Consider the following 24213-nt stretch of genomic DNA (forward strand, 5'->3'; position numbering starts at 1 on the left):
AAAAACTCTGTCTACACATATTCGTTTTGTTGGGAAAAGCTTTGCAAGTCTTCGGGGATAAACATTTTCTCCCACATGGCCCTACTATCGATCTTGGGTCTTTCTTCCTCCAATTGTAAAAACAATTATTCCAGGGAATAGGGAAATGTTCTCCTGTAATAGGTACTCCTGATAGATCTCCATTTAGCACTGTAACTGAGCGAAGCGGGTAATCTGTGTCTCGGAAGTGAACCGTGCGTCAGGTGGATGGTAATATTTGTACCCAGGATAATCTATTGGGCCAAATTAGCAGACTGAGGTTCCTGTGGCGGAAGGAGGCATAAACAGGGGACCTTAAGCTCCAAAAATGGGAGTAACTCGAATTGGTTGATTTTCGGTCTCTTCCAAGAAATCACGCTCTCCCATAACCGTCCAAGAGGGCGGCGTAGGAACAAGTGGAGCCTTCTGTTCAGGCCTATCTTCCTGTAGGGGTACTACAGATGCTTAAATCTGGTGCCAGCAAGTCCAACAGTGGGTCAAAATCTGTGCGGTCCTTTATCCTCCTCACCACAATCAAAGATGGGGGATTGGTGGAGGCAGGAACTCCTCGAAGATGGATTTCACTGGACAGCTTGGTCCTTCCCGGGTGGGTACAAATGTAGTAGGATTCCTTTGGGGTGGCAGATCAACCCTGGCTTCTTCGAGGAAGGCCTTGCCTGCAGGCTGATCTTGGCTGTTTAATTAAATATTCGCTGGAGGCTGAGGTGAATACCTTTTTGCCTGCAGGAGCCAATCATTGTCCTTTCAGGGCTGGTCTGCTCTTCCACCAATTATTGTCCCTCCACGGCTGGGCTGCCCTTCCACCAATTATTGTCCCTCCACGGCTGGGCTGCGCTTCCACCAATTATTGTCCCTCCACGGCTGGCCTGCCCTTCCCACCAATCTTTGACCCTCCAGGACCGGGCTGCCCTTCCCACCAATCTTTGACCCTCCAGGACGGGGCTCCCCCTCCCACCAATCTTTGACCCTCCAGGACTGGGCTGCCCTTCCCACCAATCTTTGACCCTCCAGGACTGGGCTGCCCTTCCCACCAATCTTTGACCCTCCAGGACTGTGCTGCCCTTCCCACTAATTGGTCCTACTGGGCTGGGCTGCCCTTTCCACCAATCATTGTCCCTACAGGTGTGACCTGCTCTTTTTCACTAATCACTGGCCCTCCAGAGCTGGGCTGCCCTTTCCACCAATCATTGTCTCTCCAGGACCGGGCTGCCCTTTCCACCAATCTTTGACCCTCCAGGACTGGGCTGCCCTTCCCACCAATCTTTGACCCCCTCAGGACTGGGCTGCCCTTCCCACTAATTGGTTCTACTGGGCTGGGCTGCCCTTTCCACCAATCATTGTCCCTACAGGTGTGACCTGCTCTTTTCACCAATCACTGGCCCTCCAGAGCTGGGCTGCCCTTCCCACCAACCATGCCTTTTAAATATTATTGGGTCCTTTTTAAATATGGTTGGCGATACCGGAGTCTTGCATGTTGGAGGGGATGGGACAAGTCTAGACTGTCTATGTAAAAGTCATGATTTGCTTATGAAAATTATGGCTTTCTAGAAAATAAGGTTTTCATTTTTAAAGGTCACAAATAAAAACACTTGTATTGGAAGGTGGAGATAAAAGCACAGACCCAACTCACAAGATCACATACCATACCACATAGTTTATGTATGTGTATTCTCTCATTCCTAGATCAGTCTTCTGCGCTACCGCAGATCAATGAGGCGGAGCAGGAGCTGGAACCAGATGTTGCTCCCCTATCAATGCAAGTCCCGGGACAGGCACATGTCTTCCTCTCCAAAACCGTAAGGCAAAATTTATAATGTTCTGTTAATGAAACCTTTACATTCCAACTTGCCTTCCTCCTTTTCTCCAACTTACTTTAAATGTAAGACCTATCTTGCTTCCTCCTCCATTATCTGATGATGCATACTCTGTTGTATTACAGCCAACTGAATCCCGCACCTCTTCCTCCTCAACTCCAGCAAGGCACATAGGGCCAGATTCAGGTACAATTGCGGAGGCGCACCGTAACCCGTTTACGTTACACCGCCGCAAGTTTTCAGTGTAAGTGCCTGATTCACAAAGCACTTACCTGTAAACTTGCGGCGGTGTAACGTAAACCCGTCTGGCGCAAGCCCGCCCAATTCAAATGGGGCGTGTACCATTTAAATTAGGCGCGCTCCCGCGCTGGACGTTCTGCGCATGCTCCGTTCGCAATTTTCCCGACGTGCTTTGCGTGAAATTACGGCGGCCCGACGTGTTTGTGAATCGCGACGTGCGTAACGTACTTGCGCCAGGAAAATACTTTAACATGGTGGAGTAATTTTACACCATGTTAATAGCACACTTAACTTTGCGACGGGAAAAAAAGACTTGCGCCGACGTAACGAACACAAAAACCTTTGTGGATCGCCGTAACTGCTAATTTGCATACTCGACGCTGGAAAACGACGCAAACTCCACCCAGCGGCGGCCGAGGTACTGAATCCTAAGATCCGACGGTGTAAGTCAATTACACCTGTCGGATCTTAGGGCTATCTATGCAGAACTGATTCTAGAATCAGTCGCATAGATACGACAAGAGATAAGACGGTGTATCAGGAGATACGCCGTCGTATCTATTCTGTGAATCTGGCCCATAGTTACCTTTATCATATACAGTTTATTGATCCAGCACCCCGTCCTGCGTTGCTATCTGAGAGGGCGCACACTGTTACCTTTTCCTCCTCTACCATCTTACAAGATGCATGCTGTCACCTTATGCAGTAAAACCTTGGTTTGAGAGTAACTTGGTTTGAGAGCGTTTTGCAAGACAAGCCAATTTTTTTTAATACATTTTTGACTTGATATACAAGCGATGTCTTGATATACAAGCAGTGTCAAAGGACTTCCTTCTTTGTCAAACCTGTTGGGCTTGCTAGTGTGTGCTCTTCTTGGTTGTATGCCATTTGGAGTTTTTTTACCAATCTTTTGAGGAGCAGCCCCAAAAGCAGTAAGAGGTGTTTTATAACACCTGATGATGATTCCAGTGCCTGGACTAAGAAGTTGTGGTTGAATTCATTTTCGAACTGGTGTGTGTGTGTGTGTGTATGTGTATATGTGTATATGTGTGTATATATATTATATATATATATATTATATATATATATATATATATATATATATATATATATATATATATATATATATATATATATATTAAATAAATATATAAAAATTGTGAGTTTGATTTTTGAGTACATTCCACAAGTTCCTTCATTTACATTTTTCAGTCCCAAGTATTCTAATTGCGCTAAAAAACGGTTTGGTTTCACTGAACATCTGTTCTTTAAATGGTCAATAGAGTATTCCGAACAGACAGACATCCCTTCTGACCCCAGCCGTTGTCTGCTGGGAGTTTTTGATATTATACTAGATGCATTTACTAAGGAAGCAGTTTCCAGAGCCTGGCACAAAAAAGATTCTCCTCCACTGGTAAAGCACCCCCCCCCCCCAACCCTTAAGGAATGGCTAGACCATATGGGTACTATAGGATATGAAAAGGTTATTTACCAGCATCGTGAATGCCCTGCTAAATTTGAAGGGGTTTGGGGAGGTTGGCTTGATGCACCAGGCTTGGCCCCAGTAGATCTGATTATAGATAGGATATTTGGGTAGAATGCTGTTGGTTACTCAATGGTGGTTTATTACTGTACTATCTTCCTTTTGAAGTGTGCAGTATTAAAGAGGAAGTAAACCCTCTGTAACGAAACTACAAAAATAAATACCCTGCAAGACAAAGACATAATGAGCTAGTGTGCATAGCATACTAGATCATTATTGTCAGAAACCATGAATTAGACCCCTTTAATGCTCTATTGGCACTGTCGTTTCTTTTTTTAGCCACTAGGTGGGGCTGTATGTTCTCTTTAGTGAGCTCTAAGCATTTGGAAGCTGTAATTGCCTATTTGTGGTGTTCTCTTTTCTTTCCTTGCCAAGCTGATTGGTTACTATGCACAGCTCTACCTGATTCTGTGTGCACCATTTTTAGCTAATCTCCCCTATACTGTCACCCAGTGTCAGGGAATCCATAGTGGGTGCAGGAGTGCCGCCCCCTCTCTCCTGCACACATCAATTAACAATATGTAGATTTGTGCATTGCATGAATCTATGTATTGTCGCCGCTGCCGCCCACTATTGAGGTGTCCGGCCCCCTGTTGAGCGCCCGCCATCTGAATAACAGTGCTGTTAGGGAATCGCTTCCCTAACACTGACCCGCCTCTCAGCCAATCAGGTTCACCAGGTCTGGTTACTAGTCACCTGATTGGCTGAAGCGGCAGGCTTGGAAGGATGAGAGGAGGAGCGGGCGGGAGAAGTCTTCCTCGTGGAGGAAGAAATGGAGGACCTTTGATTGAGAAAAAAAAAAAAAAAGAAATGGAGGACACCGTCACCCGCTGCCGACCCGAGACAAGGTAAGGGCCAGGCAGATGGGCATGCGGGGGGCAACGTTTGGGGCACACTGGCAGCATTTGATGGCACAGTCGCAGCATTTGGTGGGCACTGCAGTCACCTTATACACAGATTTGTGATCCAGCACTGCTTCCTTCTCTACCTACTGCCAAACTACAGTGGGGATTGAAAGTTTGGGCGCCTCAGGTAAAAATTTGTATTAATGTGCATAACGAAGCCAAGGAAAGATGGAAAAATCTCCAAAAGGCATCAAATTACAGATTAGACATTGTCGTGGCAAAAAGCTGGGCTGTACGCAGAGCACACCGCCATTTTGCCCTGTGCTATTAAGCACAGAATCCATCTTAATGAAATAATGCATTTTTAAGCTAAATAGATTCACTCACCATCATTCTCTGCCATTCATACAAGCAAGAGACCTCACACCAGCATGTTCTCATTCCATTCAGCTCTCAGTCATCATCTCTTCTGACTTCAAGCCCCTTTTCCCTTTATTTATGTCAATTTGAGTAACAAAAGAAGGTGGTGGCTTTACAAAACAGCCAATCAGACATGGTGTATACATTCAAAAGAACCAATCACAGACATGTGATTGGAACAATGCTTAGACGGTTGCAGGCAGTTTAATTAAAAGACTCAGTAGGAAGTGAGGTCACAACATGTGACCACCTCCATAGGAAGTGAGCTCACAGGGTGTCAGCTTCACCCAGCAGATGCCCATGTATGGAAACCCCTCCAACAGGGATTCCATACAGCAATAACAAAATAATACAACAACAATACAGCAATAATCAATAACAATACAGCAATAATCAATAACAATACAGCAATAATCAATAACAATACAGCAATAATCAATAACAATACAGCAATAATCAATAACAATAGGATACAGTTCCTGATGGGAGGAGCTTATCTGCAGGTGTAGGCGCACATCACAAAACAGTGTTGATCAGGTACTGAGAGATGACAGGAGCGCACACCAGCTAAATTGACAATGCGTTTGCAGAGCGGACGCACCGAGAAGGCGAATATCTGTGCATCACACAGGGGCCCTTTCGCCAGCAGACACCCCCCCTCCACAAACACCCTTCTCCAAATCAGGAAGTATCTCCACAAGTCTGTCTGCCCCAGTCAGCTTTCTAGAGCGGGCTGAGGGAGAACCAACCATGGGTGACACTATGACAATACATAATAAATACATCTTGAAATTTCCACAACAGTCCTCCCTTTTTGTCATATTGCTCCCATTTGTCCTTCCAATCTTGATAGTCTTCTTACACCTAGATCTAAATCAGTCTTTACAGTCCATAAAAAGGAAAACACGGCTTGACATGTAGACTTATAAGGAGGACACAACTTGGTGAGCTGTAGTAATCGATCGGTCTGGGGTCCTCTGTGTCTTGTACGTGGATCCGGCTTCGGGGCGTCTCATCAAGGAAAATGTGGTCATCTGCTCCGGCTCTGGTCACGCGTCCAATCAGGCAACAGGAGCGCCTCATCACGACATAGAAAGAATAGAAATAAAAACGACATGAGTATATATATTCCCATTTCCATCAACCACGATCCGCTGTAAAATAAAAATTAATCCCCAAAGATTCCCAACCTTCACTTAGCTACAGCTCTGGCTCTGCCTTGCAGGGACCCAAACCTTATCCATATGGGCCTGAACTCCAATCCCCAGTATCCCCAATCCAGGTATAACAATCTTTACTTGTAAATTCCCAGAAACCGCCCTTGGACCGCGAGAACTTCCTTGTAGCTTCAACAGTCATATGAAACATTCCATCCTCAATAGGTGTGAATTGTTCAATCGTATCATAAGCTCAAGCCCCCCCCCCCTTGTACATGCAGGAAACCATGCCCAGACCTGGTCCGGGTTGGTGAACAATTCCCGTCTTGCTGTCCCTGACATCCCTACTTTCTCTTGCGCCATCAGATCCTTGCGATCGGCCGCGATATAGGATGCTGGGACAGCTTCACCACCACACATGAACCTCTTGCATTGGGGGAATTTCCTTAATAAGCTATAGATACCCAACTGAAGAACAGAGCCATAAAAACAAAAAAACAATTCTACCCTCTAAAGACATCTCATTAAATTCTATTGACAAATGTCTGTTCGGAGTCTTCACTAGTTTGTCAATAATCCTCATACCAATCATAACGTCATAAATAGCATGTACCGCTGTCATCACTGGGCACTAAAGCTCGGTGGAGACTCAGAACAGACCCCGCAATCCGTCCCGTTCACTTTCTTAATTAGTCATAGAATAGACTTTAAATAATAACTTGGGATGCTTTTCATCGTTGCCTCTGCTAAAATGTACTAAACAAACACAAAATAAACGAAGATACTACTCATTTATTTGATGTGGAGGAGCCGCTTCTTGCAGTGGCTGGCGTGGTCTCATCCATCAAGCTTCTTTACAAACGACCCAGTCACCTGGTTGGGAAAAATGAAAACCAATTACCGTGTCGGGGTCCAGGAGAGCCTCTCCTGAACCCCTTTGAGGTTCATGTTACAGTGATCGCACTCTCCCCATCACCTGAGAATCGACGTGACAGCCGGTGAGGGGAGTACGACCCTGGTTTCGGTTGACCTCCAAACAAACCTTATGACAATAACCCCGACCTCGGGACTGTGTTCACTGCGCAATCTGTGCATGTCTCCCTGTCGCCTGTAATACCTTACCATCTCCTGTAATACCTGGAACCATTGGCAGGTTCATCTAAAATGGGAACCTACTTCACCAGACTGCTGCTTGCCGATTCAAATTCTATCAAAGAAAGACAGTCTTGGCACAAACTTGATTAGAATTAGAAAGATTAGTGTTATTAGTTCGAAAAACTGTCACTTTTACATTTATTTATCCCCCCATTTTCTTCCTCATTACAGACTGGAGGAAGAAGAAACAATGAAATAGCCTATGATCCTTTAAACCTTCTTAGACTCGTATTTATCCATGTGTACAGCTGTCTATATACACCTGCTCTCTATGTACAGAAACTTCTAGAAACTTCTTGGACCTGAAAAATACTTAAACAGAAATCATTACTTCATCCCTCATATTTATCCTGCAGAGAATGGCAAACAAAAATGACATTCCTGTAAATTTTCAATGACATTCTTTCAAAATCGATTCAAACGAAACTCTGTGTAACTCTTACTTTCCCCGTTTCTACAAAAATACTACAGCCGCGACGCATCTAAGGATCGCCGCGGTAAATTCGAACATATTCACGTTACTACATACAAACATTCATATACAAATGTGGGGGAGATATTCATAGTATCCAAAACAAAAATGAAAAAAAACAAAAACCCGTTGGAAATCTGCCTTCACTTTCAGCAATAGAAGAAAATACAATGGGAAAATATGAGAATAGCGTGAGAGCCTTGCATAGACCGGCTATGTATAGCTCTCCTTTGAGAGTCACCAAAGCGTGTACCACGCCTCCATCCATACTCATCATTACAGATTTCTGAAGCCATATCTGAACTACATTCAAGGTATCTTTATTCTGAGGTCTCATACCTCCAGCCAGAGTACCTTCCAAAGGAGTACACCTTACTGTACCCTCTGACCACCTATGTCATTCTTTAAGGGGTCTCATGTCCGGAGCCCCGAACCCAGACTTCATATGCGTGCAGCTGTCTGACTGGTGCACTACATGGGCGGCACATCCCATGACGATTAATCGCTTTTTATTGGTGAATCTGCGTCCAGAAAACCAATGCGCTTATTTTCGGAGCGGTTATGGCTTGCGCCTTTAAAATCATAACCGATCCCTGCATTCCGATTATTCTACACGGCCTTAGCAGGGCAAGTAGCGTACTACTCCTCACATTTATGCTAATACAATCGCGCACAGGAATTCCGATTATTGTACACGGCCTGACCTGTCTCACGATATAAAGCCTCTAAAAATGTGTTTGTCACACAAACTACAACGCACCATGAAATCCTCCACTTTTCAAAACAATATGGCTTCTTTCTACCTGCGTCTAGATGTCACAACAATAATGGTGAAGCCCCCCTGTTTGCTCTAAAATACCCAAAACTGTATTTACAGTATAACACTTCACAAAAACCTTTAAAAGCGCCAAAATATTTTCCGTTGTCCTTTCAGGACACAAATACCATTGCTAATCTTTCAGAAGACTTCAAAAACTCCTCCCACCGACTTCCTGCTTATATATAAATGCTGAAAAAGGACTTTGTTGTATGCTCAGCTCTTAAAACCCAATTCTGGTTTATTTACATAATGACAGGAAGAGGGAGGGGAGGGGAGGGGAAGTCTATCTTCATCAAAAAAAACTCCATGGACCACAAATATCCCCTGGAAGTATTATCCAATAGTAAACAAAGCCAGAACTGACTCTCTTCTGCCTTTCTCCTTTTAAAACAAAATTCTTTTGGTTCAGGAAAGGTAAAACAATCTCCTCCCATCTGCAGAATAGGAGTTGACTCTACGATCTTCAAAAACAAAACGCACATCGCTGTGCACAAAAATGCATTCAAAGCCAGTTCCACAATCCATCAAAATTCAGTGCATGCAAAGCAGTCTTTTCACCAAAAAACAAAATTCTTACACAAAAGCCTCCACTCATACTGCAAAGTCAGCCGGTAGGTTAGTCAGATCTTTTATATAAATTAGCCCTAGCACGCAAGCACAATTCAAAAGATAGCGCTTAAACTATATCTCAAAAATGGCCAGCAACAATGGCGCCATTTACGCTTGAACTGCGCCTCGCACCTGTCTGCCAAAGGACAGACCATACTACACAAAGGAAAACAAAAATCTGCCCCAAAGGCTGCGAAATTCCACTGCGGTCACATGGTATGACACCCCAAAGAAAGGTGGCTGCACCTTCTCCTATAGGACGGCCCAAAGACCAAACAGACTTCACCTCCCAAAATGGCCGCCAAACAAGATGGCTGCCAGATGCAGTTTTCAAAAACCTGCCTGGAATCTATCTCCACAAAAACAAAACATGGGACATCAAAAACGAACACCAAAAACATTTTCTAAAAACAACCAACCAACAAGGCACACACTTTAGGCTCCTTCAAATCGGACCTTTTTATGGTGGGAACCCCTCACAATGAGCCCAGGGATGGTGGGAACCCCTCACAATGAGCCCAGGGATGGTGGGAACCCCTCACAATGAGCCCAGGGATTCAACACTAGTCACCCCTCCCTCCCAGAGCCGCATTTGAGGCTGCTTCAAATCGGACCTTTTGCCAACACAGCACATTCAAAAAATTTCAGATACATGCGCAACATTAAAACAAAAACACTTTTTTCAAAGTTCATGTACACACTGTGGCATCACCTTTCATAACAAGCCATTTAAGAAATTCACAGTGAGGTCACATTTAAAATCTTAAAAAAAAAAAACTCTTCATGCTCTTGTAACAAGCCATTCAAAAAATATACTCAGGTCACATCATTTAAAACGCCTGCTATTGTTTACAGAGGGTTACCAACTTTGACTCAGTGATGGGACAGCCATGCTGGTTGCCCATCCCCCCCCGAGCCTCATGGCACACCAAACAAATCACCCCTCCCCCACTAAAGCACATGTTTCCTTCATCAGCCAAACAATTCAATCACAGTTCAGCCACACTTATGCGGACATGTCTTTTGGTCCCATACAAAGGTAAAAATCACAATTTATTAATTTCTATTCCTCACATAGATCATGAACATATTACACATGACTTTTGCTCTAAAAATTGTACACTCAAGAAACACAGAGATTCAACACTGTCCGCCGCATGGTGGCCCAAACAAACCGCCCTTCCCCCGACCCTCATGGCCAGAGAAGCCATGTTTAAAAGCCATGCTGCTCAAACAAATCGCCCTTCCCCCACCAAAGCACATGGCATAATGCTGCTGTCTTACACAATAGCTTTTCCAAACAGCTTTACTGTATACCATGGGCACATAACTTCAATCTGTTCAATCATACAGCATCCAGGCATACACACATAATTCATACATACATACATGTACAATCAAATCCACTCAATTTCACAAACGCACGCAATCATACACATATCCAATCCTAAACACACACACACACACATCCAAATCAAACTTTTAGACTATGACAAAATCATACATGCACACACGTCCAATCGCACACATACACACGTCCAATCGCACACATACATACGTCCAATCGCACAAGCATTATTTCATTAAAACGTCAAATTTATTCTTTCGTAGAGAAGAGTCCCCCACGCATCGGAACATAACCGATACCCAAAGGGGCCCAGTCTGCTCCTACATTCTGGCCCGCCAATTAACTGTCGTGGCAAAAAGCTGGGCTGTACGCAGAGCACACCGCCATTTTGCCCTGTGCTATTAAGCACAGAATCCATCTTAATGAAATAATGCATATTTAAGCTAAATAGATTCACTCACCATCATTCTCTGCCATTCATACAAGCAAGAGACCTCACACCAGCATGTTCTCATTCCATTCAGCTCTGTCATCATCTCTTCTGACTTCAAGCCCCTTTTCCCTTTATTTATGTCAATTTGAGTAACAAAAGAAGGTGTTGGCTTTACAAAACAGCCAATCAGACATGGTGTATACATTCAAAAGAACCAATCACAGACATGTGATTGGAACAATGCTTAGACGGTTGCAGGCAGTTTAATTAAAAGACTCAGTAGGAAGTGAGGTCACAACATGTGACCACCTCCATAGGAAGTGAGCTCACAGGGTGTCAGCTTCACCCAGCAGATGCCCATGTATGGAAACCCCTCCAACAGGGATTCCATACAGCAATAACAAAATAATACAACAACAATACAACAACAATACAATACAGCAATAATCAATAACAATACAGCAATAATCAATAACAATACAGCAATAATCAATAACAATACAGCAATAATCAATAACAATAGGATACAGTTCCTGATGGGAGGAGCTTATCTGCAGGTGTAGGCGCACATCACAAAACAGTGTTGATCAGGTACTGAGAGATGACAGGAGCGCACACCAGCTAAATTGACAATGCGTTTGCAGAGCGGACGCACCGAGAAGGCGAATATCTGTGCATCACACAGGGGCCCTTTCGCCAGCAGACACCCCCCCTCCACAAACACCCTTCTCCAAATCAGGAAGTATCTCCACAAGTCTGTCTGCCCCAGTCAGCTTTCTAGAGCGGGCTGAGGGAGAACCAACCATGGGTGACACTATGACAATACATAATAAATACATCTTGAAATTTCCACAACAACATTCTTATAATATGTCAAAAAAGTTAGATTTTATTTCCATCATTTACACTTTCAAAATGACAGAAAACAAAACATTTTGGGCACCCTGCAGAATTTATAGCATGCACTGCCCCCTTTGCAAAGCTGAGACCTGCCAGTGTCATGGATTGTTCTCAATCATCGTCTGGGAAGACCAGGTGATGTCAGTCTCAAAGGTTTTAAATGCCCAGACTCATCTGACCTTGCCCCAACAATCAGCACCATGGGTTCTTCTAAGCAGTTGTCTAGAAAACTGAAACTGAAAATAGTTGACGCTCACAAAGCTGGAGAAGGCTATAAGAAGATAGCAAAGTGTTTTCAGATGTCAATATCCTCTGTTCGGAATGTAATTAAGAAATGGCAGTCATCAGGAACAGTAGAAGTTAAAGCAAGATCTGGAAGACCAAGAAAAATATCAGACAGAACAGCTCGCAGGATTGTGAGAAAAACAATTCAAAACCCACGTTTGACGGCACGATCTCTCCAGAAAGATCTGGCAGACACTGGAGTTGTGGTACACTATTCCACTATAAAGAGATACTTGTACAAATATGGTCTTCATGGAAGAGTCATCAGAAGAAAACCTCTTCTACGTCCTCACCACAAAAATCAGCGTTTGAACTTTGCAAATGAACATATAGACCAGCCTGATGCATTTTGGAAACAAGTTCTGTGGACCGATGAGGTTAAAATAGAACTTTTTGGCCGGAATGAGCAAAGGTACGTTTGGAGAAGAAAGGGCACAGAATTTAATGAAAAGAACCTCTGTCCAACTGTGAAGCATGGGGGTGGATCAATCATGCTTTGGGGTTGTATTGCAGCCAGTGGCACAGGGAACATTTCACGAGTAGAAGGAAAAATGGATTCAATAAAATTTCAGCAAATTTTGGATGGTACCTTGATGCCATCTGTGAGAAAGCTGAAGTTAAAGAGAGGATGACTTCTACAAATGGATAATGATCCTAAACACACCTCAAAATCCACGGGGATTACATCAAGAGGCGTAAACTGAAGGTTTTGCCATGGCCTTCACAATCTCCTGACCTCAACATAATTGAAAATCTATGGATAGACCTTTAAAAAAGCAGTGCGTGACAGACAGCCCAGAGATCTCAAAGATCTGGAAGACTTTTGTAAGGAAGAATGGGCAAAGATACCTCAAACAAAAATTGAAAGACTCTTGGCTGGCTACAAAAAGCGTTTATAAGCTGTGATACTTGCCAAAGGGGGCAGTACAAGATATTAACTCTGCCAAAACTTTTGCAGACGGAATTTTTTTGTTTTCTGTCATTTTGAAAGTGTAAATGATGGAAATAAAATCTAACTTTGTTTGACATATTATAAGAATGTCTAATTTGTAATTTGATGCCTTTTGCAGATTTTTCCAACTTTCCTTGGCTTCGTTATGCACGTTAATACAAATTTTTACCTGGGGTGCCCAAACTTTCGATCCCCACTGTATGCAAGAGTTCCTGATCCAATACGGCTTCTTCCACTACTGTTTCGGGGGTTCCTTCCTCCATTATCTGACCAGCCTTGTATGGCTACATTTTATACAGCGTATTGATTTAGCACCACTACTGTCTGGCAAAGTACATACAGCATGTACTTGGGAAGAATGCATTTAATATTTTCTGCTGTACCTTTTTTCTTCTCCTGAATCCTCTAGATCAAGGGTGTCGAACTCAATTTCATCGTGGGCCGAATCAGCATTATGATTGCCCTCAAAAGGGCAGGTTGTATCCGTAAGATTGATGTCCAGCGCATGCCCCCCTTTTTACATTAGTTGTCAAGAGCCACCCCACCATCAGAAGTTGAGTCCCCTACTCTCCCTTACATCACAGTGCACCCACCTTTCCTTATGCTGCTGCTGGGAAGAAGCTGGATGCATTGCTTGAAAGCAGAAAGTACGGGTCTGGAGTAGGACCAGAGGAGGGCTGGAGAGGTGCAAGGGCCACATGAAATGGCCTGAAGGGCTGTATGTGGCCCATGGGCCTTGTGTTTGACACCTGTGCTTTAGATCAGTCTTTTTCAACTAAGGTTCCTAAAGAGGTTAGTAGGCATTCCTTGAGCTGTGCCTGATGTTACCTTCTATTTGGTGCCTGCAAATTTCTGGGGCCATTTTTCTGGGATTTTTCCCAGTGGACACCAATATAAGGAGCATTTTTCCCACTGACCCCCAAATAATTTTGGCTTTAACTGAGGTTCCCCAAGACCTGGTAATTATTTTAAGGGTTCCTTTTGAGATAAAAAGGTTGCAAAAGTCTAGATTATAAACTCTCTAGGGCTGGAGTCTCACTCCTAGGATATATTGTTTTTTGCCATATACTTTGCTATAAAACGAAATGTTTTTTGTTGTAAATCTTTTTAAGCATGGGTATTGTTTAACCTTGTTTGTAAAAGTTCTGTTTGAAAGAGGTAATGGAGCTATATAAATCCTTAATAACGTATCTGTCACTGATCCCTGCCATGCCGTTGCTGTTATTTATTTCTCCTTATCTGTAATGCTGACACTGATTCCAATGTGCCGTACCCTGTCACAGATGATCCTTGCTGAACAGTGCACTGTCTGCGGACACAAGACCAGATTCGGGAAGATGTCCTTGAAATGCCGGAACTGTCGAATTCTGATACATCCCGAATGCAGAGACTATTGCCCCAAGCTGTGTCCTCCAGCCTCACTGCCTATTCAGAACACAGGCCTGAAAAAGGGACAGGTAACCATACAGTCCTTCTTCTTGCTCCATGGCCTTATAGAATTATAATTGAGCACTGCAAAACGCCTTCAAGCGCTGCAAGACATTTTATAGAACCTTCCCTTTTTAATACACTTTCTTTTCCCTATTCTACTTTACTTATGTAGCACCCTCTACTGTAGGTAGGTGCTAGAATAGGATTTTTGCAAGGGAAACTCAATACAGGTAAATTTAGGCAGGCCTGTGCTTCAGGCTGGGTCTGCTTGTTTTTGATCTGGGGCAGAGAGTGGTTAGTGTAGCAGTGAGTGTGACAACCTGTGCTCTAGTTCTGGGGTGCCTCTCCTGCTTCCAGGGAGAATGATCTGGAAGAGGGGCAGGGCACAAGAATGGAGTGACAGGGAGCTCGTGTGAGGAGCCCTGACCAATCCCCACTTGGTATTGGCAGTGGGCAGGCCTCCCATATAAGCTCAGGTCTCAGCCCTCTTGGGAGGAGTTTTCGGCCGGGAGACGTGGAGAATGGAGCATTAGGCAGCAGCAAGAGGCCATTCCCATCTGGGGGGGGGGCGGTGTGCCGATGGCGGAGGAGTCTGGGAAGGAGCTGCATCCTTACACGGTCATGGATGGAGTGTCCTGGAACAGAAGGGCTGGAGAAGATGTCGGGAACATGTGTCCAGATACAGTTCTCCATCATGGACTCGGGGTAGGAAAAGCTCGGTGAGTGGATTTCTGGATTAGGCATGCCAGGGAAGCTGGGTGCAAGGCCAGAGGAGAGACTGTGGGAAATGTGTTAAATGCATGTGGCCTGAGGGCGCCGGATTTGCAGACTGGACTTCCTGGGAACAGTAGCCCGCCAAGTTACATGTGCTACTAAATTACTAGGCCGCCGGGGAGAGGTACTGCAGACCTCTGGCCTAGAAACAGCCGCTATTCTAGCCAGCCATTGAGACTGTTCAGACCGGACTCTTTAGCTCATACAGGAGGATTTTGGTTACTAGTAGCAACAAAGCGCTACACTTCTTATTTATTTTTACTATTCTTATACAGGATTTGTATAGCGCCAACAATTTTGCGCAGGGCTTTACAAAAGGAAGGCAGACATTACAATACAATTTGGTACAAGAGGAATCGAAGGGACTCGCTCGTTTAGAGCTTACAATCTAGGAGGGAGGGTCAAATGATACGGAAGGTAATAACTGGGGAGGGGTGAGCTGATGGAGACAGTAAAAACACAGTGCATTAGTTAGAAGCAGGATAGGCGACTTTAAAGAGAAGGGTTTTCAGGGATCATCTAAAGCAGGATGGATTTAGGAGAGAGTTGGGCAGATTGAGGTAGGGAATTTCAAAGGATGGAAAAAGCTTTAGAGAAGTCCTGGAGGCGAGCACGGGGGGAGGTGACGAGGGAGCTAGAGAGCCGGAGGTATTTGGAGGAATGAAGAGAGCAATTCAATTGATACTTTAAAACTAGGTTAGTGATGTAGCTGGGGGCACAGTTGTGGATGGCTTTGTAAGTAGTTGGTGTTTTGAATTTTATTTTTTGGGTGAGTGGCAGCCAATGGAGGGTTTGTCGGGAGTAGCAGACACTGAGCGGTTGGTAAACTGGATGAGTCTGGCAGCTGCATTCATGATGGACTGAGGGGGGGGGGATAGTCTACATAAAGACAATCCAATTAGGAGGGATTAGTTGAGTCTAGAGATGACCAGGGAGTGATTTCGTAGCTTTGTGGTGTCCTCATTTTTACAATTTTTTTTCTGCACGCCCTTCTCCTACAGTGTAATCTGTCATTTAGGTAATAAAAACTAGCTTTAGCTAATCCGGGTCAAAGCCCTCAGGCTCTTTTTTATTTACTGTATCGCCAAGCTGAAATCTGTTTGCAATGGGCTACTTATGGCTTTACAGTGGCCATTATCTTCTCAAGATCCAGGGGCCAGATTCACATACAATTGCGTTACGCTGTGGCGGCGTAACGTATCCCATTTACGTTACACCGCCACAAGTTTACAGCGTAAGTGCTTGATTCACAAAGCACTTACCTGTAAACTTGCGGCGGCGTAGCGTAAATCCGCCCGGCGCAAGCCCGCCTAAATCAAATGGGACGGGGACCATTTAAATTAGGCGCGTTCTTGCGCCGAACGTACTGCGCATGCTCCGTCCCTAAAATTTCCCGACGTGCATTGCGCTAAATGACGTCGCAAGCACGTCATTGGTTTCGACGTTAACGTAAATGGCGTCCAGCGCCATTTACGGACGACTTACGCAAACGACGTGTAATTTAAAAATTTTATTGCAGGAACGACGGCCATACTTAACATTGGTTAGACCACCTAGAGGGCATGCTTAGTCTTATGCGACGCATCTCTACGGAAACGACGTAAATTTAGATCGACGGGCAAAGCGGACATTCGTGAATCGGCGTAACTAGTCATTTGCATATTCTACGCCGACCGCAATGGAATCGCCACCTATTGGCCGGCCTAGAATTGCAGCCTAAGATCCGACGCGGTGTAACAGTTACACCTGTCGGATCTTAGGGCTATCTATGCGTAACCTGATTCTATGAATCAGGCGCATAGATACGACAATCGTATCTCAGAGATACGACGGTGTATCAGGAGATACGCCGTTGTATCTCTTTTGTGAATCTGGCCCCAGGATCCTTGCCCAATGCGTTGTAACGGCACCTCAAGTGCTGCTCCATGGAAGTATTGAACACACTGGCAGAGTAGCTTTCCAAATGGTTGTAAAGTCTACCTATGTGACAACAAGAGCCTTCTACAGTAAAACCTTGGTTTGAGAGTAACTTGGTTTGAGAGTAACTTGGTTTGAGAGTAACTTGGTTTGAGAGCGTTTTGCAAGACAAGCTAAATGTTTTAATAAATTTTGCCTTGATATACAAGCGATATCTTGATATAATGCCGCGTACACACGATAATTTTTCAGCATGAAAAAAAACAAAGTTTTCCCAACTTCATCATTAAAACGACGTTGCCTACACACCATTGTTTTAAAAAAATGATCTAGCAAAGCGCGGTGACGTACAACACGTACGAAGGCACTATAAAGGGGAAGTTCCATTCGCCTTTGGGCTGCTTTTAGCTGATTCCGTGTTTGTAAAAGACGATTTGCGCTTTTTTGTCTGTTACAGCGTGATGAATGTGCTTACTCCATTATGAACGGTAGTTTTACCAGAACGAGCGTCCCCGTCTCATAACTTCTGAGCATGTGCGGGTATTTTACGTCGTTTTAGCCCACACACGATCATTTTTTACAACCCGAAAAACGACATGGTTTAAACGACGTTTAAAAATGCAGCATTTTCAAAAAAAAATTTTTTGTCGTTTTTCAGAACCTGAAAAATGTGTAGCCCACATACGATCATTTTAAATGACATTTTTAAAAAAACAAGGTTTTTCATGCCGAAAAATGATCGTGTGTACGCGGCATAAGAGTAGCGTCGTGTCACAACTGAGTATAAAAAAGTGTAGCAATATGGTTACTTTTAATGAAGGTACAACATTTAGCAACTTATTGCTACACTCAGGCCTCGTACACACAACGGTTTTCCTTGACAGAATCCATCAAGAAACTTGGTAGCATTGCTTTTTTGCAGAGGAAAACGGTCGTGTGTATGTTTTTCATCGAGAAAACTGTCGAGGATCTCGACGAGAAAAAAAGAGAACAATTTCCTCGTTGTGTTCCTCGTCGGGCTGGTTTTCGACGATAAACACGGTCGTGTGTATGCTAAGAAACCCGCGCATGCTCAGAATAAAGTATGAGACGGGAACGCAGCTTCGGTAAAAGTAGCATTTGTAATGGAGATGGCACTTTTGTCACGCTGCAACGTGAAAAGTGCAAATCGTCTCCTACCAAACTTTTACTTAACACGCAGTAACGTGAGATTAGCAAAAGCAGCCCCAAGAGTTGTGCCAGTGGAATCGAACTTCCCCTGCCATTGTACGTGTTGTACGTCACCGCGTTTGAGCACAAGGAGATTTTGTCTTGACAGTGTGTACGCAAAGCAAGCTTGTCAAGATTCTCGACAAGCCTAACAAGGAACTCGTCGAGGAAAACGATGTTTCAATTACGACGAGTTCCTCGGTCGTGTGTACGAGGCCTTACAGTATGCCGCGTACACACGGTCAGAATTTTAGTTGAAAAAAGTCAGACAGAATTTTTTCATCGCACATTCCCACCGTGTGTATACCCCGACGGAAATTCAGACGGACTTGGAAAGAGAAAATGTTCTCTTTTTTTCCCGACGTAAAAAATGTATATTGGAAACTCCATTCGTCTGTGTGGAGATCTCGACCGAGCAAAAACCATGCATGCTCGGAAACAATTCGCCGCATGCTCGGAAGCATTGAACTTCATTTTTCTAGGCTCGTCGTAGTGTTGTACGTCACCGTGTTTTTGACGCTCGGAATTTGGCGTGTCCGTGTGTATGCAAGACAGCAGAATTCTGTTGGAAAAATCGGTCGGAGTTTATTCCGACGGAAAAAACGGTCGTGTGTACGCGGCATTAGAGGTGCCTCTCTTCTCTTTTATACCCTGTAAATAAAATGCTTTGATATACACGTGCTTTGGATTACAAGCATGTTTCTGGAATGAATTATGCTCTCAAACTAGGGTTTTACTGTACATCTATTGGTGATCTTTATGCCTCCTTAAAGGGGTTGTAAAGGTTTGTTTTTTATTTTCTAAATAGGTTCTTTTAAGCTAGTGTATTGTTGGTTCACTTACCTTTTCCTTTGATTTCCCTTCTAAATGTTTTTTTTTTCTTTGTCTGAATTTCTCACTTCCTGTTCCTCTTCAGTAAGCTTCACCCCATCATCCGAGCCGTTCTGTCTGGGGGTTAGTCAGTGTGCTCGCCCCCTCCCTTGGGACTACATCCCTGCGGGGAGACGCTGTGAACAGAAATTTGAGGTAGAGAGGATTTCGTATAACTATCAAGCCATCTTTGGCCATATTTACCCTGATTTTGTCCTAACAAAAAAGTTTTCCTGCTAAGTTCTTCCTTCTTGTATCTGTTAGCAAGTAGAGATGTGCACAATGGAAAATGTTGTTGTGTTTGGATTCATTCTTTAAGTTAATAGTTTTAGTTTAGTCATGTTCGTTATGTTAGAATTATCTGTTTTCTGAATTTCTTTTGTATATTTGGATTTGTTTCCTATATTTTTTGTTTTCAATTTGATTTGAAATTCGAATTTCGGAAGACTGCTATATTCGTTCTGTTTGAGTCTAATATTTTTTTTCTCTTCTATTCAGCAGGAATAAGTAGGAATCCTCCCTATTTCACTTTTAATCCTTACTGTATTTATTGCAATTCAAATACATTTTCAAATTCAGAAAATGTGTTTTGCATTTGTGGAAGTTCGTTACTATTGTGATTTGGAAATTTGGATACATCCGAATCTCTGAATAATGAAAAGTTCATCAGAATTTCGATTAGCAAGAAATGAATCACACATGTCTACTAGCATGGATACTAGCTGCATTTGGTATACCCTGTTTCCCCGAAAATAAGCCCTACCCCGAAAATAAGACCTAGCATTATTTTTGGGGATGGCTGCAATATAAGCCCTACCCCGAAAATAAACCCTAGTTAAAGTCGTCGTAAAAACATGTAATCCGTTTTGTAAAAAGATTATATAATGTGCAGTGTGTCTCCATTTTGTAACTTTGTTTTGGAAAATACCTTACTTACAGTGCCGCTGGGCGCTCACGTGACCGGCTGGAGATCTTCTCCTCTCCAACGTCAGTGGTCCCTTCCTCTGCAGTGCTCAGAGTAGAGAAGAAGAGCCACGGCGGGTCACTGTGCTGGCTATCATGCTTTAAAGGATCAGGATATTTTTTTTTTCTTTTTGGGGTTACAACCACTCTAAGATCGCCATGATGACATGACTGTATTTGAATAAATGTAGATTATTGTACATACCGTAAATAAATAAGACATCCCCTGAAAATAAGCCCTAGTGTGATTTTTGTAGCCAAAATTAATATAAGACCCGGTCTTATTTTCGGGGAAACACGGGTACACCCTATGTCCGGTGGCGGCACGTCCATTAGGGGCGCATGATTAAGCACTGACTGCAGTGTGAAACGCGTAGGCTGCTATCTCCACTGTTTTGCTGTACTTTGTAGTGCATTTGTCATTTTTTTTTTTTAAATAAAGACAACCTAAGGGTTTTTTGGAAGTGCGGCTGTCCATTCTTCTAGCCTTTACAATTAGCATGGATACTAGCTGCATTTGGTATACACCCTATATCCGGTGATCTACATATAGGGAACCAGAACATGGATTCCAATTATGTGTGTGTTTTTTTTTTTTGAAGCACGTGATTAGAGCCAGAGACTTTAATAGGCTTCAGGAAAGGGTGGGCTTGGGGCGCAGAGCACCGTGCTCTGAGCCCCCTCAGTTGTGTGACAATAGCGAATGAAGATTTGCGATCGCCACACTGATCCTCCTCCCAGCCAATCAAGAAGCGGGTCTTGACCCGTCACCCGATTGGCTAAAAGGACAGGCAATCCTATTGGATGCTTAGGAGGAGGAGACGCACGGCAGAAGCCACCATGATGCACAAGAGGAGGAAAGGACACAGGAGTCGCTGCCCACGGCCGTAGGAGCCTGCAACCTAGATGGGGTGCTGGCTGGGATGGACTGGCCATTGGGACTTTCCCGGTGGGCCGGCTTCAGTGACAGCGGACCGCCGCCCTCCTCCGCTCCTCTGTCTCTCCCTTCCCGCAGCGCTCACCTCCTCTCCCTCCCCACAGCGCTCACCTGGAGTGACAAAGACGCAAGGGAGGACCAGAGGAGCAGGGGGGACGACATAGGAGCATGGGGGAGGGGACAGACGGCTGACTCAACAGCTTTGGCCTGGGAGTTTCTAACTTCTGCCTAATCTTGTCCCATAAGGGGGGGCTCCAAATGGATTCTTTGCCTCGGGTGAAATAATGTCTAGCTTCCCCACTGGTACTGCCTATAAGAGTACCAGTACCAGCCATTCTACTCTAATAATGTAGAACAGGTAGTGGCTAGTGAATGGGGAGAGGGGGCTTGGGTGGCCGGGGGGGGTGCGGGAGTTGTCCGGCCGCCATGGGAGAGACCTGTCAAAGTGGGCCAGTCGGGATGAAGTTCAGGGCCAAATTTTTGTCCCAGTCCAGCCCTGGGTGCTGGGCTTGATGACCAACCGGGGGGGTGGATGACCCGACCTACCCACCCACCACCACTGCCTATGTCCTAAATGTTGAAGTCGGCTCCATAAAGACATGGTTTGATATTGGTGTGGAATGAATCTAAGTGTCCTACACAGAGCCTACTGAAAACCTATTGGATGAATTGGAACGATCCAGGTCTTCTCAGCCAAAATCTTCATTGAGACATGGTTTGATGAGTTTGGGTGGAGGAACACAAGTGGCCTACACAGAGCTGTGACCTCGAACCTCCTGAGCACCTTTGGGATGAATAGAAATCCTGATCCCTAGCCAGATCTCATCCAACATCAGTACCTGACCTCACAAATGCTCTTTTGGCTGAATGGCCGCAAATTCCCCCAAATCTTGTGGAAAGCCTTCTCAGAGAGGCTGACTGCTTTAGAAACAAAGTTAAGCAACTCCATATTAATGGAAAAGTATTGTCAGGCATCAACAAACCCTCGACCAGATAGTGTATAGAGGGTCACTAGAGTGAGTATATAAAAAACGTATGTATAAAAAAAAAAAGGCAAAATTAAAAAAAAAACACAGCAAAATGACTTTCGAAATGCAGTATAGCTTCCATTATAGCACATCGCCAAGTCAGAACTATAGACGACTAGCATCAGTCCTCTCTATCCGGTTCTCTGCTACTGTATTTTTCTAGAATGCTTACACCGTGTAACTGTAACGTGTTTATGGCTCCTTTTGTAACTGTAATCTGTCCATGAACAGGGATTACTGGCTGATTTTGCTCCTGCCACGCCTCCCATGGTGCCCAACCTGGTGGTCCATTGTGTCAATGAGATTGAGAAAAGGGGGCTGAGTGAGGTAAGAAGATCTGCTCATGTATTGGGGACGTTTTTTTTTCTTTTTACTTAAAATACTTGTGAACTGCTATGTGTGTAAAAAAAAAATTGGGGACAATAATTATTTGATCCCCTGCAGATTTTGTAAATTTGCCCACTTACAAAGAAATTAAGGGTCTATAATTTTTAGCATTTGTGGATTTTAAATGATAGAGACAGAATATCAACCAGAATTCCATAAAAAAAACACATGATATAAATGTTATAAGTTGAGTTGCAGTTCAGTGAGTAAAATAAGTATTTGATCCCCTACCAACCAACAATAATTCTGGCCCCCATAGACTGGCTACAATCAGGGCCGATCCTCCCTATAGGCTCACTATGCAAGCCGCTTAGGGCCCCGCAAAGCTGCGGAGAGCCCCCCAAATTACTAGAGTCCCTGTCTGGTAAAAAGTCATTTTCGGCCCCTCACCCCGCTTCTTAACTCGCTGGCTGCATGGGAGAAGAGGTAAGAAGTCGGTGTAATAGATTTTCCCTGGCTCAATTCCAGGATGCATGTTCTATTCTGCCGCTGAGCCAAATTCATGATGATGTGAGCATGCATGCAGAAGAAATCTCACACTTCAGTCTCCATCATCATCTCCAACAGAAAGGAAAGCCTTTATTCAAATTACAGCTTTTATAGCCAAAGTGACATAAGCAAACGTCATCACATATGGGTGCATCTGATTGGCTCATTCATATGGTCTTCTCTTATTGCATCTGTTCTTGACCACGAGGCTTCGTATTCCACAGCTCATGGGGGCCATTTTCTCTTACTCGGTGGGAGGGGTAGAAGTTGGTTAGGAGTAGTAATTAAAAGCCATCTGTTTCTCATCTTCACTCTGGGAGGATTAAACTCTGTCATGACTCTCATTCAAGGAAAATAATACTAATGTCTCTCACGTGAATACTGAAATACACACATATATACTGTATATATATGTGTGTGTGTGTATCTATCTATATATATATATATATACATATATACATACATACATACATACATACATACATACATACATACATACATACGTCGCATCAAGAAAGAAAATAAATAAAATAATAAAAGAAAGGAAAGCAATATTTGAGTGGTTAAAAGAGAAAGATAACATAGATATTTTTTTCACTCCAGCACACCCCCCGCTTCTCACTTTAATGTAAGATGTAATTTCCAACAGCAGAACACCCCCTTCCCCCGTTTCTCAACTTTAACTTTAATGTGACATGTCATTTTCGGCACCCCCCCCCCCCCCCCCCGATTCTCCCACTTTAATGTGGCATGTCATTTTGCTTAGGGCCCCAGGGAGGTCAGGATCGGCACTGGCTACAATATGTTATGTGGTACACAGATTAGTCCTGACAATATAAGAAGGTGCTCCTAACAACTTATGTGTATAAAAGACACCTGTCCACAGAATCTTTCTTGCATTCAAACCTCACCATCATGGGCAGGACTAAAGTGGATGTAAACCCGAAAATGTTTATTTATTTTTTCCCAAGGCGTCTTTTTCAGGACAGCACCTTGAGAGATGGTGACTCCACCCACAACCACAGGAAACACCTTCTTCCTCCAGATCTTTGAAGGGAGGTACCTCCCTAGCATACCTCAGTTTTTGTGTTTCCTCCGGCTCGAGGGAACATCTTCGGTGGGGGGGAGTCAGTACCCCTCAGGTGTTCCTGAAAGAAGGGCTTCCCTCTTACTTTT

General features: G+C 44.0%; 1 protein-coding gene across 1 annotated transcript in view; it reads left to right on the top strand.

The window, feature by feature from the left end:
- The window catches only part of LOC120944183 (rac GTPase-activating protein 1-like), a 113448-nt gene that overhangs the window by 68075 nt on the left and 21160 nt on the right, over positions 1–24213 (top strand). The window contains exons 9-11 of the mRNA XM_040358124.1: positions 1723–1835; positions 14316–14489; positions 22393–22488. Coding sequence (XP_040214058.1) covers positions 1723–1835; positions 14316–14489; positions 22393–22488 — 383 coding nt within the window. The remainder of the gene's footprint in view (positions 1–1722; positions 1836–14315; positions 14490–22392; positions 22489–24213) is intronic.

The sequence above is a fragment of the Rana temporaria genome, chromosome 6 (assembly GCF_905171775.1).
Source record: "Rana temporaria chromosome 6, aRanTem1.1, whole genome shotgun sequence".
Lineage (NCBI taxonomy): Eukaryota > Metazoa > Chordata > Amphibia > Anura > Ranidae > Rana > Rana temporaria.